At 42.2% G+C, this 16,912-nt stretch overlaps 1 protein-coding gene across 3 annotated transcripts in view; it reads left to right on the top strand.

The window, feature by feature from the left end:
* GDPD4 (glycerophosphodiester phosphodiesterase domain containing 4) overlaps positions 1–16,273 on the top strand; it is a 356,500-nt gene extending 340,227 nt beyond the window's left edge. For all 3 annotated transcript variants that reach the window (XM_086933889.1, XM_086933891.1, XM_086933888.1), the window contains exons 15-16: positions 5,809–5,864; positions 14,041–16,273. In XM_086933889.1, coding sequence (XP_086790015.1) covers positions 5,809–5,864; positions 14,041–14,144 — 160 coding nt within the window. In that variant the 3' untranslated portion in view covers positions 14,145–16,273. The remainder of the gene's footprint in view (positions 1–5,808; positions 5,865–14,040) is intronic.
* The last annotated feature ends 639 nt before the right edge of the window (positions 16,274–16,912 follow it).

Genomic DNA, 16,912 nt, shown 5'->3' with positions numbered 1-16,912 from the left:
CTCCCTGCTCAGGGTCTCCATGAGCCTAGAGCCGCCCCTGCCTTAAGGTTCTGGGGGCGCTGGATCACCAATATTACCCTGCAATGCACTGCCTTGCAAAGTAGAGTATTGAAGCAGAGCATAGGCATCAGCATGGCAGTGCTTTCAACACCATGATGAACCCATCACCCCCACTCTAATCTCCCACCCACCCACCAGTGTAATTAAAGGGATAATACTTCAGGCCGCGATGACTGGACCGTGTCAGGGTGGTGGTAGTGAGGACTGGGTGAAGAGGTGCCCCTGCTTAAGTCTAAATCAACCACAAAATGCTCTGATGTGGCTATAAAAAAAACAATAAAATAACAAAATAGATTAAATGTACAAGAACTTCGTCAGAGTCAGTTTTGACTGCTTTTAAAATGCAAAACGGGAACTGAGTGGAGCACGTCAAACATAATTTCTATTGAACCTAATAATTAACAGTTAACATGTTGAAATGTTTGGAGGAGAATACTAGTTTGTTATGGATATATGTGGCAAAACATTTTATGACAGCAAAAAACAAAACCTTCAGAATGTAAGTCTCATGCAACTTCCCCAAAACACACACATGCATGACTAGGGAGCCTTTATGATAATTAGAATTTTCAAACTTCCTCAATTATTTGTTTCGTATATTTGCAGATCTAAAACTAAAAGAAACAATCCTGTTGCGCCGTGCAGGGCTTATGAATAAAATATTAGTAAGAATCATATTGAGGAATTTTGTATATTTAAATTTAAAAAATATTTTTTCCTTTTGTGTCCCTCTAATTCAAGGAACATAGAGGCACATGCATCAAAGCTTTTTGCGATCGCAAATGGTGCGATTTACAAAAAACAGCCATTTGCGATCGCAAAATTAGCTTTTGCGATGCATGAAACAACTTGCCACTCGCAATTTAAGAAATCGCAATTATTTGCAATTTCTCAAATTGCGATTGCATTTAAAGAATCACAAATTACGATTCCTTAAATGCAATGCATGATGTCTTTTAAAATAGCGAGTTCGCTACTTTGGCCCTCTATTTGCCGCGAAATCATACCAGATGGTAAATAGCAAAAACTTTGAAAAATGCACGAACGTGCATTTTTCAAAGTTGTAGGTTACACACACACACATGCCCTTGGGACATGTGTGTGCGCAACATATGTGTGTACGGATCAATTTCAGGGGTGCAACAGGGTGTCCTTTTGACACCCTTGAAATTGCATGCGCAATTTGCGAGTACCTATTGGTACTCGCAAATTGTGAATGCAATTTCCCGTTCATTCCTATGGGCCTTTAGGCCCATAGGAATAAATGGGAAGCCATTCCTTATTTGCGACTTGCAATTTGCAAGTCGCAAATAAGGAATATGAAGGAATCGCTTTTTTTATAGCGATTCCTACATCCATATGATTTTGCGAGTCCTTAATTGCGATTCCTTAATATTCGCAATTAGGGACTCGCAAAATCCTACCTTGATGCATGTGCCTGATAGTACGCATTCTTTCAGTTGAAGTTACATACACACTTTTACTGTTTTCTCTGTGCATTGTTTTATGAACACGTTCAATTAACTGTCCTGTTTTGCCATATTTGTACTCTGAAGCTGAACTCAGACTGTTCTATTCTCTGAGACATTGAGGGTAATTTCCTCACTAAGAAATTAAGGATCTCAATTCTGCACATTTTCTAATTTGCATTTGTTAGGACAAAAATGTTCCCTGAATGGTATATGCAAGCATTCCCTTGTCCTCTGTGCCAGAATGAGTGTGCATCATAGTACTATGCTATCTCCAGGCGATCGGCGACACCAAAGCAAAGTAAGGCCTTTAAGGAGGCCATGCTGTGCATTTGTGGCACTCTTCCAGCTCCCTCTGGTGAGCCTTTGGGCTCCCAAAGATCCGCACAAGCCTCAAGTCTGGTTACTGCCAACAGATCCGTCCTCAGTGCCGGATGAGCCCCTCAAACCTGCCTGAGGTTCTGCACTGACTCCGGTGAGGGATCGGTACCTACTCCAATGTCTGATCCGAATTGAATCCACCTTGAACGTGACGAGGTCGTGCTCCAACTCCACTCCAGCACACCCGGTTCCTGTACAACCCAGTTCGGGCCACCTTACAACTGGAGTTTGTTTATGTGAAAACAAATGTCCTTACAGAAGTCCTACATCTTGAGCCTACTTCCTCTGACCCCTTGATCCCCATTCAGTGAAGCCCTAACTGGTACTCTGATAGACATCTGTACAAACCCTTGCTCTTGCCCAATGGTGAACAGACAGGTGGCCAGATGCCACATACCAGTGCCGGGCGAACCTGATTTTCTAATGTAGCATCCTACTCCAGGCTGGCTGGTGGTTCTGCAAGTTGAAACCCATCTCATCCCTATGACCCTTCCGGGACAAAAAGTCAAAGAGGACTGAGGCATTTGGTGAAACAAATGTTATCTTCAGCCAGCTTGGCTACAAGGTTGGTCAATGCAGTTTCCTACTAGGCCAATGCCCACTAGGACATGCCCAGTGAGATCGTGTCAGAAGTTCTGGAAGAATTTAGGGCCTCCCTGCCTCAAACCAATCAGAATGGCCAGAATGCAGCCAAATATGTAAATTGTGCTGGCCTGGATACAACTGATTGCTTGAGGCAAACAGTCAGCACCAGTGTGATGCTCCATTGTCATGGCTAGATACAGTCCACTGGATTTTCTGATGTACAGGCATCCCTTATGGATACCCCTTTTGATGGATTTCTCCTATTTGTTGAAAAACCTGAATCTGCCTTAGAAGGTCTCAAAAAGAATCGGGCCACACCACGTACTTTAGGCTTCTAAACCCCTGCCAGACAATTTTCCCACCAGTTTCAGCTTTTCTGAGGCTACTCAAGGGAGTTGATATACAGGCAGTGCCAGGCCCCTCTGCCCCTCAGTAGTCACCACAGTGCTTTCGTGGCCAGGGAGAGGGATCATACAGGTCCGCAACTGCACTCGTCTTACCAGTCCTCCTTCCCTATGGCATCAGCCAAGTCACTTTAGTTTGTCCTTAGTAGCACATTTCAACCCTGCGGGAGGCAGGATCCAACGTTTTGTGGCAATGGCTTCATGTATTTAGCTAGCTTGCGTTGCCTCGAAGCTGGTTTATGCTTTGCCATCTCTGGATATTTGTCAGCTTGGGCCAGCCAGACCCTCCACCTGGGGGCAGCACAAGCTGCACCAAATTTACCCAGCAGGGCCCTGCCATCTGCACCAAATCATAATTCTTATACTGTGGCACTGAGCCCTGCAGACCCTATCAAGGAGGTGGCATGAGCAGCTCAGTACTGTTCTAGGTTGCTCAGGGCAAATGGGGTTCCTGCAGGGGGTGGAGACTAGTAGTATTCTGGCCTTCCAAGTCCAGCTTATCGGCAAGGGGTAGTCTGTATTGCCCTCCCTGCTACCGTGGCCTACCAGTGGTTGGCAGCCAGAAGGGGTGTAAGGTTCAGCCCCTTGGTGTGGAGGGCTCTGTGCATCCTCCGATCCCTGGGGGGGATGATGTACACAGGCCTGCCATGTCCCTTGGATCCGCTACCATTCCAGTGCGAGGCACGAGGAGGCGCAGTGAGCAAGCCAAGTGCTTAAGGACCTTGAATCTGATGCCTCACACCTGGGCTCGGAACTGTTTTTTCCAGCCATGCCTGGCCTTTAGTGCCCAATATCAGCATCCTTACCTCTGTGACATCTTGTGCCCCTTCCTCCTCGGCGGGTGTAGCACCTTCGCAAAGGCTGTGGCATTGCCCAACCCACCTGCCCAGTTTCCTCCACAATGGAGCATTCTCTGTCACTAAATGTAATCCCAACACCATCCGATTAATGTATTCACTGTCCCAGTGGTGTCTGCAGCAGTGGTATAACCTCGGGTATGGTGAGGATTATGTAGGATGAATGGCACAGACAAGGAGCTCACTTAGAATAAGGCTGCCCTTCTTGCCGCTCTAACCACGCTGCCCACCGAGCATTTTTTTAAATTGTGGTGGGGGACTGCATGTAGTGCAGTAACCCCCCAGCAACATTAAAAAAACTATGTCTTCTAGGTCATTAAATCCATGATCCCAGTAGAGCTTACTTAATTTTTTTAAAGCACTCAGAGCTGGGCCTCAAGGCTCTGCAGCTAGAGTGTAGGGCCATCTTGTGGTTGTTTTTATGGCTACATTTTGTAGCTTGAAAAACATTTTTTTTACAAAACTTAGCCATGTTGATTTTTGATACAACTGAATGAAAAAAATTATGACAATCACTTACTAAACACTGCAATGTGTGAATTAATTCAATATACATTTGATTATAATTATTAGTGGTATTTTGACAAAGACAATAGATTTGCTTTATATAAACTGACTCCTTGATAAAGCTAATAGGCCCACTTTTTTATATTTTGGTGTTGTAACCCTTTGGCACAGTCAGTAAGTCTTCCATACGTAAAATAACACCCTTTAAATTTCTAAAATCACATAGTCAAACTGCAGGGGTTGAGGCTGAATACCTTTCACTGCAAGGGCAGTGCGTTTGCAGGGTGTTGAGTGCAGATCTGGCTGCATGCCTTGCACCCAATCCCACAGTGCGCTCGGCCACAGGCTGTGCCTGACATGGAGTTGGCTGACGATGGAGGATTGGATGCAGGGCCTGGCTTGGACTGCCAAGGCTGTGCCTGGTACTAGGTTGATCTCCCAACCCTATGCCACGTACAGCGGAAAGCTGTGCCAGCACTGGGTAGGCTTCCCAACCACACACAGCCTTGGCCACATAGCTTGCAGGAGGTTGGTATAGTAAAACAAAACTTTAATTTAAAACGTCCTAGAATTTTACTGTAAAATCCAAAGGTTAAAAGTGATTTTATAGTTGGGTAAGGAAATAATATCTTACTTTACAATAAAAAAGCCTTAGAAATTCACTGAAAAAAACAAAGACTAAAATGTAGTTATAGTTGGGTGAAAATGTCAGTTGCAACATACATTTGTAAACTAAAACAAAGCTGAAATTGACCAGTTATAGTCAACTGAAATAACTATAACTTGTGCCAGGAACTACCTATAACTCTAGCCCTCGCCATGCACTTCTTATATTCTCACATATTACATCACTCATCATGACCGGTTCAATGCATTGATAACACAGCTGACGACATCTGAAATGACATAATTTATGAAAACACTATGCACAGCGATGGCACACATTATAGTTAGTTCATAGTGCGAGTTATAGTTACTTCAGTTAACTATAACAGGTGAATTTCAGTGATATATGTTTTTTTAAATTTATATTTGCCTTGGGGTAAAAATAAAAGTGGCCCAATAACACCTTATTTAGAACAACTGTACTAATATTCACACATTGTACTAGACAGCAAAGGTGAACTTCCATATTTTTAGCATGAGAAATCACTGTGTAGTGCCTCACGGATTGGATGATTCAAAGCCTTTATACAGGGAAATATCTCTCCTGATAGCCACAATGTGATTTTTTTCTTACTACAGCAACACAACCCCTGACTGACTACTAATACACAAGAACTCATTCGGTGACATAAACCATATGCATAGATGTGCATAACATGCTGCTTACTAATACTGTTTGTAAAGGGGAGGCATAATCTACTCAAGTCTTCGCCTCCCATGAGCCATGTCCCCCCTCAAAAGCAACAATGGGAATAAATAGCAAATAACCTGCACAAATGCATATATGCTAAATACACAATGATATACGATACGTGTTGTGTGCAGGTGCTTTACATTTTCCTTTACGTCCTCGAGTAAATTCTGTATTTGTATTTGCAGGTGGCGGGAGACAGGTTTTTCCTGTTGTTCTAATAACTCCATGCTCCTAGAAAGAGGTACAGTGTGCTTGAATGTTTTACATTTGTGTATGTGGAATGAGCAGTAAAACCTAAATGTATATCTGTAATGTAACCATAGATCAGAGTGCTCTGAAGCAGACCTAAAACAGCATGTGGTGCTATGCAAACACTTTCAAGCATGCCTTGGATGGCTATCAGCGCACTATCCAAGATAAGGCATTGTGACTTTGGATCACTATATTGTAATCCTGGTGCCAGATTACACTATTCTGGATCAATGTCCTCTTCTACATCAGATACATCTTCGTCTGTTCCCATATTATGGAAATGCCCTGGGGGCACACTGGGAGAGTGCATGCGAGTCCATTTTCATTACAAGATGTTTGTTCAACTGGTTTTGTAACAGTAGTGTTGTCATATGTTGTCCTGTCACTTTAACGTATTGAATACTGGCCATAGGCAATGTTGGCCATTGGTGGTTAATTAAGTAAAGGTAAAACCAGCACATAAATACGGGACATCATGCATTGCACCATACTCAAGTCATTTCAAGAGCTGCAGTCTGATTTCATGATGCATCGCAGACAGTTTGATAAATATTTGCAGCTGCGACATGCCCTCTCCCCATCCCTATATAATTTCTCAGTTCTCCAAGACTCTAGTCAGCTAGAGGGAAAACCTGAAGGGGGTCTTAGGTAGCCGTAAAATTTCCAAAATGTACCAATCCCTACTCACTAATAGTTCCACAACGCTACACACCATTCGAGTGAAATGGCAAGCCATTATTGCAGACATTGACTATGATTGGACAGAGGCTCGGGAGGCCCATCGTGGGGTGGAAATTTCCTCACGCCTTAGACTGATCCATTTGAAATATCGACTTAGAGCATACTACACGAGGAGCCGTCTGTGGTGCATGGGCCTAGTAGATTCCCCCAGGTTTACAGTGTGGGATTGTAGCATGCTGACTCTCTTCTGGACAGGGTGGTGTCCTGTTTGAGTGCAGTCTTAGCCTGGGATATCAATCTCGTCCTAAAACTGCTTCTTCGACATAGTACAGATGGAATAGGGGGGAATGGCTATAAATGCCACTTACTATTTCTCGGGCTCACGCTTGCGAAGAGGGATAAGCCAGGCAGTGGAACAAGGGATGGACTTCGGTATGGGGTTGGAGGTAGCGGTGTTTTCGGTAAGGAGGTGTCCCCAAAAACATCAGACGATTTGGCAGAGGTGGGCCAAATATAGGGGTTGTTGCTAGGGCCGGTATGTTCAACTAAATCCTACTTGGACACTGAGACCAGACAATATGGCCAAGACACAATAGATACTGTGCAAGGGTCTGGATGCGCAATTATATAAAACCGGATAAAACTGTTGCGGGAAAAAAACAGCAGAAAAATGAAAGCTTATTTCTACTGAACAAAATGATTGGATTATTTTTTAGGCCTCGCTTTCACGTAGTACATACCACCCAAAGGATAATTACTGACAAAAGACTACCAATTGGAAGTGGTAAATATGTACACTCTGCATCTGATGTGGGTAAGGACAGAAATCAGTAAGGGTTGGGAGACAGAAGAGAGGAGGAGCAGGTATGATAAAGAAAACAACATTTCAAGATCTATAATTCAATACAGAAGGTGAATATGTTTAGTACCACTATCACATGACAACAAAGGACAATGCAACATTCAAATTAGTGGCCATGAGAGCAATTGTAAATATAATTAAGAGGACCTGGTCTCCCTTGCCTCTATTTTTCGATGGTTCCTTCCCCAGCACGTCTTGATTTGTCTGTAGGGCATGCCTCTTTTCTCATTCCCACTGTCTTTCAACAGGGATGGTGCAAACAGTTATGCCACTTTAGGAAAAGTAATATTTTGCCATCAACCTATAGTGTTAATGAGGCTGTATTTTCTATTTATAGTGGCAATCAACAACACCTATTGGCGGGTTCTACTCACCACTTAGTTCACAGACGTAGATAAAAATCACGTTGATAGAAATTAGTATAAAACTCTCCAGTGCTTGGTTGCCTAGAAAAAGAAGATTGCGGGCAGGCTCTATTGGCAGCTGTTCCTCCATTTTATTTGACATCAGACTCCACTGTTGTTGCTCATCCAGGTTACAGTACCCAGAAGCAGGCTCATGGACAAGACCAGCAAAAGCTGGCTGAAAGAGCCCTTGAGCAATAGAGAGCCTTTGAGCAATTCTTACTCAGATTCCTTAAACTGGCATTTTGATCAGGGGAGAATTTGTGGCTCTCGCCTACAGGACATTTACCTAGGGCTGCAGGAGACAAAGGACGCCCTACTCCCTTATTCTGGAAACCATTTCATCCCAGCTTGATTGCTTTATTGCCAGGATGCCTGATTGTTATCAGAAGGCATACCTCATTCTTACCACAGAAACCATTACATTGATCTTATTAAACAGATAATAGTCCACTGAGGTACATGCTGACCTGGGCCCTGGCCCAGCAGTGATACCCGCTGCCTTGTATTGGCTCCTCCTAGCATGATAGCGCGTTGACACTCTCTTGTTCCGGAGAGGACTAAATTGCACCAGACTTGAAATGTGTGCTTAACTTTGGTGCTAAAGAGGTGTTGTGCAGCTGTGGGTGTGAATCTTTCTCTACAGTCACAATGTTAACATCTCCCTTTGTCCAACTGAAGACTCTTCACACTTTGTTTTGCAGATTTCTTTTAATGTGAAAGCCTGAATAAATAACTTGAATGGAAGCAAATACTGCTGTAATAGTCAGAAGTAGATGTACCCAGAGTTTAGTGCCTATTGGTTTGTCTAGATCCACACAATAGGACCATAAGTCATAAAGGTGCCAAGTAACAACAGAAATAATTCTGTTCAACTACAAGACCCAGTCTGGTTTCCTCTCCCTTTTCCCTCCTTTATTATTTTCACTGCACACTACATGGTGTGCAATTTGGAAATAAATAGTCTTATGTACTGAAAATCTTTTAACGGAGAAACAGCAAAATAACTTTTTGGGCGGTGCCCTGTGCAGTTGAATAATGGATGTGCCATGCATAGAAAGACTGGCAATTGTTCCAAATGGATGCTTTGGGTTATCTACAATTATTTGACCATTACCTACTTCTAACTTATTGTTCCATAGAGTGAAAACCTAATATCAAGCCCTTGTTTGGCGTGTATGCAACACCACAAAACATTTGCACTACATCAGTCTGTGAATTGAGGTACACAGAGTGCCTTTATTACAGAAAATATGTTCATGGAATATGTAGTCAAGAATCCGCAATGCAGAAACATTTATGAATTTTGACATAGGGTTCAAGACAAAAGGTACTTTTTGAATTAATTTGAGACTGTATTTCTAAAAGAAGGATAAAAGAGAACCAACATCTACAGGCTGTGAAACTGGAGTCATAAAAGGTCTACTGAATAGTTCATGGGATTTCTTTATAAGTGTATAGTTGTATTTATGTAGTACAAGGTTTGGTGGAAAGCTTTTCAGACACTTTTGTTAACGCGCAGCATGGTGAAACAGAGCATGGAAGTGGTGTTTCCACCAACCTGACTAGTGCCCACTGGCACAGTAAGTATGCTGATAGCTTGAACAAGTTCAAATGAGCAGTTTAACTACCAGTTCTTACTTTCACACTGCACCTTTCTGGATTATTGTAATTATTTTTGAGTTTTTTATAGCACTAGCTAGACCCGAAGGTATCAGAGCGCTTTACATGTTATGTGATAACATCCACAAGAGTTTCATGAGGGGATTCATAAGAGTCATAGCTGAACAATACAGCCTTAAGTGGCTATAAAGTCACGCATGTATAACACAAGGACGCATTGAGGAATCAGGGACAGAATAAGAGACAGAAAGAGTCTTGTGTCCATCTTGAAGGAACTAATCAAAGAGGGAAACGTAGAACAGCTTGAATGCATGTGGAAGTAGTTGTTGAGGAGTAGAAATTTAAGGTCCAGTGGACATTGCCTGTTAAAAACATCAAGAATACAACAGACATTCATCTTCGTAGCATGCAGACACCCCGTTGGGGTATCTGTGCGCTATATCAAAATACACTAAATAAATAAAATGGAGCAGGCACATTCTGAGATGGACTGTGTAAATAATCCCCTACAAATACTTACAAAAAAAATATTTCAAGCATTTTGTCAGCCTTAAATCACCTTCTTCCATGCCCAATCTCCCATTCTGACTCATAAGATGGTATTGTCACTATGTATCTGCATCTTCTCCAAATGCAACCCACGCAGTTGCTAATGTGTAATTGCTGAGAATCTCCCCAATGCCCTTGGGTTAAGTTTGAGCTATTCACAACTCAACAGACAAATAAATAAATAAGTGACTTAACCTCCTTACCTTTCCTGAGACCCCATTACATGTAAAGCACTTTGATACCTTCGGGGTGAGGGTGCTCTAATGTTTAATGCCCATCCACATGCACAGTGCACATGTATGACAGGGACAGCCAACCTACCTATACAGAGGCCCAGATTTACTAAATCTTTGCGCCTGTGCAAATCGACGCAAAGCCTGCAAGGGTATTTTCCATCCAGCACAAAAGTTGTTCTATCCTGGAAAAGCATCTTTTTCTCAGAGCAAAAAGAAACCATTTGTGCTACTTTGAATCGTTTTGCATCAAGGGGCATTTCTAGGATTTTATTGGGGTGGAGCAGCACAGGTACCCGTAGGTTTTTGAGTCAAAGCACAATCTACTAAGATAGTCAGACGATCTTTATGACAAAACTAATGTCCCCCAGAAGGAGGCGTTAACTAGGGCAAAAATGCTTATTTTTCAAAACCCCCACTTATGCATGTGTACTGCAGTGCACAGCACACATCCAACACATAGCAGTTTTTTGATTTTACCTTGGCATACGAATGTGTATTGGAAGGGTATGCTTCCATGCCCAAATCCTACGTTATTACAATCTAATGGGGTAACCCAAGGTGAGCCACAGGACCTAGATAGATATAGTCTGGCACAAGCAACAAAATGGTCCAAATGGCCAATTATACTGTGTTAATTCACGTATTAATGGTCCTACTACTAGATCTTTGCGCGAGAGAGAAGAGAACGACACACTTGTTTTTTTGAAAAATAAATTCAATTTACATTTCGAAATTGTTCAGTATCATACAATAAATTAAGAAATGTACTGCCGTTGCTCTAGAATAGTGCATAGAAAAGTGTCTATAGAAGTGCTCGTGTGCAAAGTGATATAGAAAAATTGTCAATGGAAAAAAACTTTTACTTTTTCAAAAATGGCACAATGGCTCAAGTGGTTCCAAATAGCGTAAGTAGATCGGCCTGATTGAAAGATAACTTATTATCTAGAGTTTGAGTCCACGATTAAAGATAGGCGGTCAAGGAATCAGGACACACCATCCAAACGGAAAGGATCTAAGTATTCAATCCAAGCCAGAAAATGAATGTTGACATTTCGACCCGACTGATGCCTAAAATAGATTGTCCGACCTGTGGGTCTTCATCAGGACAAACACAAAACAGTAAGAGAAAAAGCAACCTGAAGTAGTGTGAGCAAAATGAATCATTGTGGGTTACTAATTAATATAAACCACAAAAACCCCAGTGGATAGCATAAGGAGGGAACTAGAGGCACAGGGTGCCAGTAGCAAGCCAGCCTCTAACATACAATGTTACACACAAATGGGACTGCTCCCAGAAAAGAATGACCACTAGTGCTCAAAAATCAGCCACACTGTGAGTGTTGACATCTCACAAAAAGTGAAGGACTGACCTCACACACCACCTGGTGTCATGCTTCATCATCAACAGTCCTCGCCCTCTAATAACTTGGTTTGATAGAGGGCGGGCATTCACCTGATGACAGGGATGCACTTTTAAACTAAGTGGGGGCCCGTGACTAGTGAATGTGATTTAAAAATCATTACAGTTGTCCAATTAAATTAAATAAGGTGGGCAACTGTATGATATTAAAAAGTGGTTCGGTGACTAGGGGAATTTATTATTCCCTCGCCGTGGTGTATAGGCTCAACATGTTTCTGCCTAGTGTCCCGAAACCAAGTTTTTAGAGAGCGAGGACTGCCGATGATGAAGCATGGCATCAGGTGGTGTGTGAGGCCAGTCCTTCACGTTTTGTGAGATGTCGACACTCACAGTGTGACTTTGATTTTTGGGCACTCATGGTCATTCTTTTCTGGGAGCAGCCCCATTACTAATTTATATACCCACACAAGGTGCATTGTTCCTTATTCTCAAATACACATTGTACGATGTGACTAAGCCATTTAATGAGGTCCACGTACCATCAAAGAACCGCAACGGGTCTCTAGATGAAAAACCAAATGAATCAGTGTGGGATACAATGATCAATCAGAGTGTACAGGGCACATGGGCTCCTAGATGCAACTACACCTTCTTCCTAGCAGTGTAAAGACAGTCACGTGTCCCCAGAAAATCACAGTGTATCTCTACATGGTTCAGCTGCGTCTGTCAGCACATCAGTTTTTGGATGGGAACCAGATCTACCATTCAAACATGGTGGGTCTCTAGAACAACCTCAGTGGACGACAGCAACTACCAGCATGCCAGTTGCGGTCGTCCCACTGATGTTGTTCCAGAGACCCGCCGCAATTGAATTTTTTTTATACAGATTTATATAGCGCCAACTCGACCTAAAGGTATTGGAGTGCTTTACATGAGCACGAGTTACGTTACACAAGGACACATTCAGTGATTAAGGGCTAGATGTAGGTAAATAGGTTTTACCGATTCTTAAATACCGAATTTTACCGATCCGGTAATTAAGAATCGGTAAAACCTATGTAGGTAAAAAATCGGTAAAAAATACAGATTCGGTAAGATTCGGTATTTACCGATTCGGTAAATACCGAATCGGTATTTGCTATTGAATCCTATGGGCCTTGAAGCCCATAGGATTTAATAGCAAATACCGATTCGGTATTTACCGAATCGGTAAAAATACCAATTTGCCAAGGGGGACAGGGTGTCACTTTGACACCCTGTTGCACCCCTGTTTCTGGCTTGTGTGCCATGTGGCACACATACATGCCCTAAGGGCATGTCTGTGTGCCACATGGCACAGGTGTACATGCACAGATGTGCATGTACACAAGAATTCGTTATTTACCATGCAATTGTATTGCATGGTAAATACCGAATCCTGAAAACCCTGTAGCAGTGTTAAAATTGCTCCCTACATTGGAAACATACAGAATCGGTAATTTTACCGATTGGTATATTTACCGAATCGGTAACATTTACCGATTCGGTAATTTTACCGATTCGGTAATATTACCGAATCGGTAAAATTACCGATTCTGTATGTTTTCAAGGGCCCTACATCTCCATAGCCCAATACCGGTCGGAAACGGCCAAAAATCGGTATTTTCGGCCGTTTCCGACCGGTATTGGGCTACCTACATCTGGCCCTAAGTGATTTGCCCAGAATCACAGGATGTGGACGGGACCGCGAGGCTCGAACCTTGGTTTCCAGGACCAAGGTCGGGAATCGAGCCGTCAGACCACATCCTCTCTGGTGCTTAGCAGATGACAGCAGCAGAAGGTCAATGTTAGCATATGTGGCTTTGTGTTGTGTTTTCGCCCTTGTGCAAAGTCGCATAGATAGTGAATGTGGTTGCTGTAATGTGTGAGAAATTTGTAAATCTGGCCATGAGTTAGCTGGATGTCTAGGTCCTCCATATTTTTTAACTTGCTTATAGGTCCCAAACTCCTTCGCTCATTGGATAGAAGAGACCAGCAGTCAGCCTGCATAGCTCAGCCATTGAATGAGGGAAGTAGACAGATACTTGGGCAGAACTGAAGTTAAGTAGTCAATCAGTTGCTGCTTGACCTAGCTGTTACCTCTAGTTACCCTTTGTTTACCCAGACAGTTCTTTTTCCAACACAGGCTGCATCTTGCTGTGGATCCAATGGCAAGGCATGCCTTGGATGAAAATAGGGAGTTTAGATTCCTGGGTTGAGCAGTATGTATGTCTTAGTATGTGTGTGTGTGTGTGTGTGTGTGTGTGTGTGTGTGTGTGTGTATGACTGTGTGGGAGTTTGAGGCTATCGGAGATTTCCATACTCATGAGCATGCATTCTGTTCAGCTGTTTGTGGCAGTACTATACAGCAACATTGCAATATGTATACACTTGAATGGCATTAATACATCAGTTTACTGTGTTTTTTCCAGAACTTGATGGTTCCCTTTCTGAGGAAAGTGACCTAAAGAGCCTGCCAACAACCCCCAACCGATCGCCCCATGATGAGATTCCAGGAACCGCCACAAATGCTTGAGAAGAGAGCACCTGAGAACTGAGTGATTACAATGCTGTCATATTTACAGTAACCTCTCTGTGAGCATCCCCACAGTGGATGTAGATCAAATGACTATAATGAAAAGGGGCATTATATGCCTGTGTTAGCATATCTGCTCTCCACTAAATGATGCTTGTTTAGATGTTTGGCCTCAAACACATCCTACTTTAATGAACCAAATGACTTACAGAAAATCCAAACAGAAAATCTGGAATGTAAAATTGTAATTATGGTCGGATCCATTTGCATGTGGATTAGTTCATCTGTACGCATATCATTTAGGATTCAACCCATATGTGTAGAACTTCATTTAGGCAACTATTGATGGATGCGTGGCTGCTGCCGTACCGCTTTACCAAGTGCTCAACATGAAGATAAGCCAGTAAAAAGGCACATTGGTAAAAGCGAACTGGGTGAAGTGATGGAAACAGTCATACCGCATTCATTCAGCAAAGACTTGGTCAAATAGTTCAAGAGCAGCACTGAGAAGATTTGGGTGTTAAAGTTCTGGAATTCCTGGCATCTCCTACGACAGCTGGCCTCTACATCAGACACTACGAAGTAACTTGTTGCATTAGTAGGAAGAAGTCATTGAAGAACCTTTCTGTTTTCAGAATGCTTAGCTAAATAGAAATTGGGTTAATATGGTGGTTGAATGTCCTTGCTAGCTTTTGTGCCTCAAGTACATAGGAATCTTTATGTTGCAGTCATTCAATGCTTTCAGTCCTCAAAAGTGGGACTGAAATGGAACATTCGATATCCTCGAGGATCAGCACATCTACGGCACATCACTTTAATGTTAATTATCATTGACTATTATAAAGGAACAATATGAAAAAACCTTGGAGACGACCAAGCAATATGTAGAACCTACATACGCCTAACGTTTCACCAATATATACCTAGCACATTTCCAAAGTGTATAATTGAAAGTATGTGTTTTAAGATGCCATATTTGAACTCTGATGTGAAACAGGTGAGTGCCTAATTTAATTGTAGTCATCATTTGAGGGAGTACCCTGATTGGCTGATGTGAAACAGGCAAGTGGCTAGTTTGGTTGTAGTACTCATGGTGGTTTTACTCTATTGACTGATGTGGTGATAGTCATCACGGTGGTAGTACTCTATTGAGTGACATTTGTTTTATCCTCCCAGTGGTATTACTCTATTGAATGATGTTGTTATAGTCATCACGGTGGTAGTACTCTATTGAATGACGATATTGTACTCACCATTGTAGTAGTACACTATGGAATGACGTCATTGTAGTCATCATGGTGGTAGTACTCATTTGACATAATAGCCACCTATTGACCGAATAGCTACATATAGTCACCTATCAATTGATAGAGGAAAGCTACCTCTAGGCATATCAGTTTCCTGTTATCCAACCTATGGCTACCATTAATTTCTCTTTTATATCATGATATCTGGTTCTTGGGTTTCTCACAAGCTGAAAAAAATCCTGCCCAGTTTGTACTGTATATATTCCACTCAGGAATATTAATGGTCTTCTTACATGTGCCTAATACAAGTATGCTTCAGTCCTTGGGTACTTTCTGTAGGACTTTAGTTCAAACTTTGAGCTGTTTGGGTGCCTACCTGTTGCTTTTCAACATTAGCCCAACTCAAAAAAACTGTGTTGACCTAGAAACATATTTTCATGCTACTGTATTTACAAAACAATATTTTTAAAAGATTTGTCACTTTATTGTACTAATTAAACATTGCGTTTACTGAGTACATTTTAAAATAATATTGTTACAGATTGTACAATACACATTTATTGTTGTACCCAGAAGCAATATGCTTACTCTACCATTGTAAACAGCTGTCAGAATACACAGCCACTTTATGTGCTGCAGAAAGAATCACACTTTTTGAAATGGGAATATAAAACAAATCGCAATGCCATACCCAACAATCAAATTTAATGTGAGTTAAAATGTGAGTTGCAATTAAATACTTTGAAAACTGTTAGATGATACTAGATACTGGAATGGTTGGATACCAGGCATCAGGTGTCTATAGTCCATTTCTAATTATGTTTAAATTATGTGTTTTGGCTACACACAGTAGTACTTTATGAATAAAGTATCTAAGCTCTACACAGAAAATGCAGACCCTTATTAATGGACTGCATAGCACTTCAACTTCTCTGGCCTTCACACTGCCACAGACCCATCCTAGTGGATAGGAAAGAGGAAAGGAAGAGGCAATGCAGAAAACGAATTGTTAATCAGAAGTCCAGCTATGGTTAGACAACACAACTCATCCCACTTGGAGAAAGGCTAGAAAATCATGCAGGCAACCATCTGTAGAGAAGCCATATGGATCAGAAACCTAAACTTAGCCTTCTTTATCATGTTGTGTTTTCTTGCTGTTGAGAAAATCTCTCGCTGCCCGTGGATTGGTGAAGACATGTTTTACTGTCCCAAGTTATTCTAACTTTTCTCCGGCTGAGATCCAGATCACCAACATTTTGGATCCTCTATATATTGAGCCGCTTTCTTGAAACCCGTCCATCAATTGTGTGTCCTTTGCTTTCTCGCCCTAAGTGCGCCGGGTATGCCCAGACGTGGGTCCCGGGCTCACTGTGCCACTGGAATCAAGCTATCCTGGCTGAAGATGGGTGAAACCCCGAAACCAGTCCTAGGATGCTTGTTTCCGGTCCAGGGAGGACCTGGCTTGGCAGTTCGAGCTGGACTCTTCCCATGAGGCACAGGGTCAAGACTGATTTGGATATG

The sequence above is a fragment of the Lissotriton vulgaris genome, chromosome 8, assembly GCF_964263255.1.
Source record: "Lissotriton vulgaris chromosome 8, aLisVul1.2, whole genome shotgun sequence".
Lineage (NCBI taxonomy): Eukaryota > Metazoa > Chordata > Amphibia > Caudata > Salamandridae > Lissotriton > Lissotriton vulgaris.
This window is presented reverse-complemented; position numbering and strand designations above follow the sequence as displayed.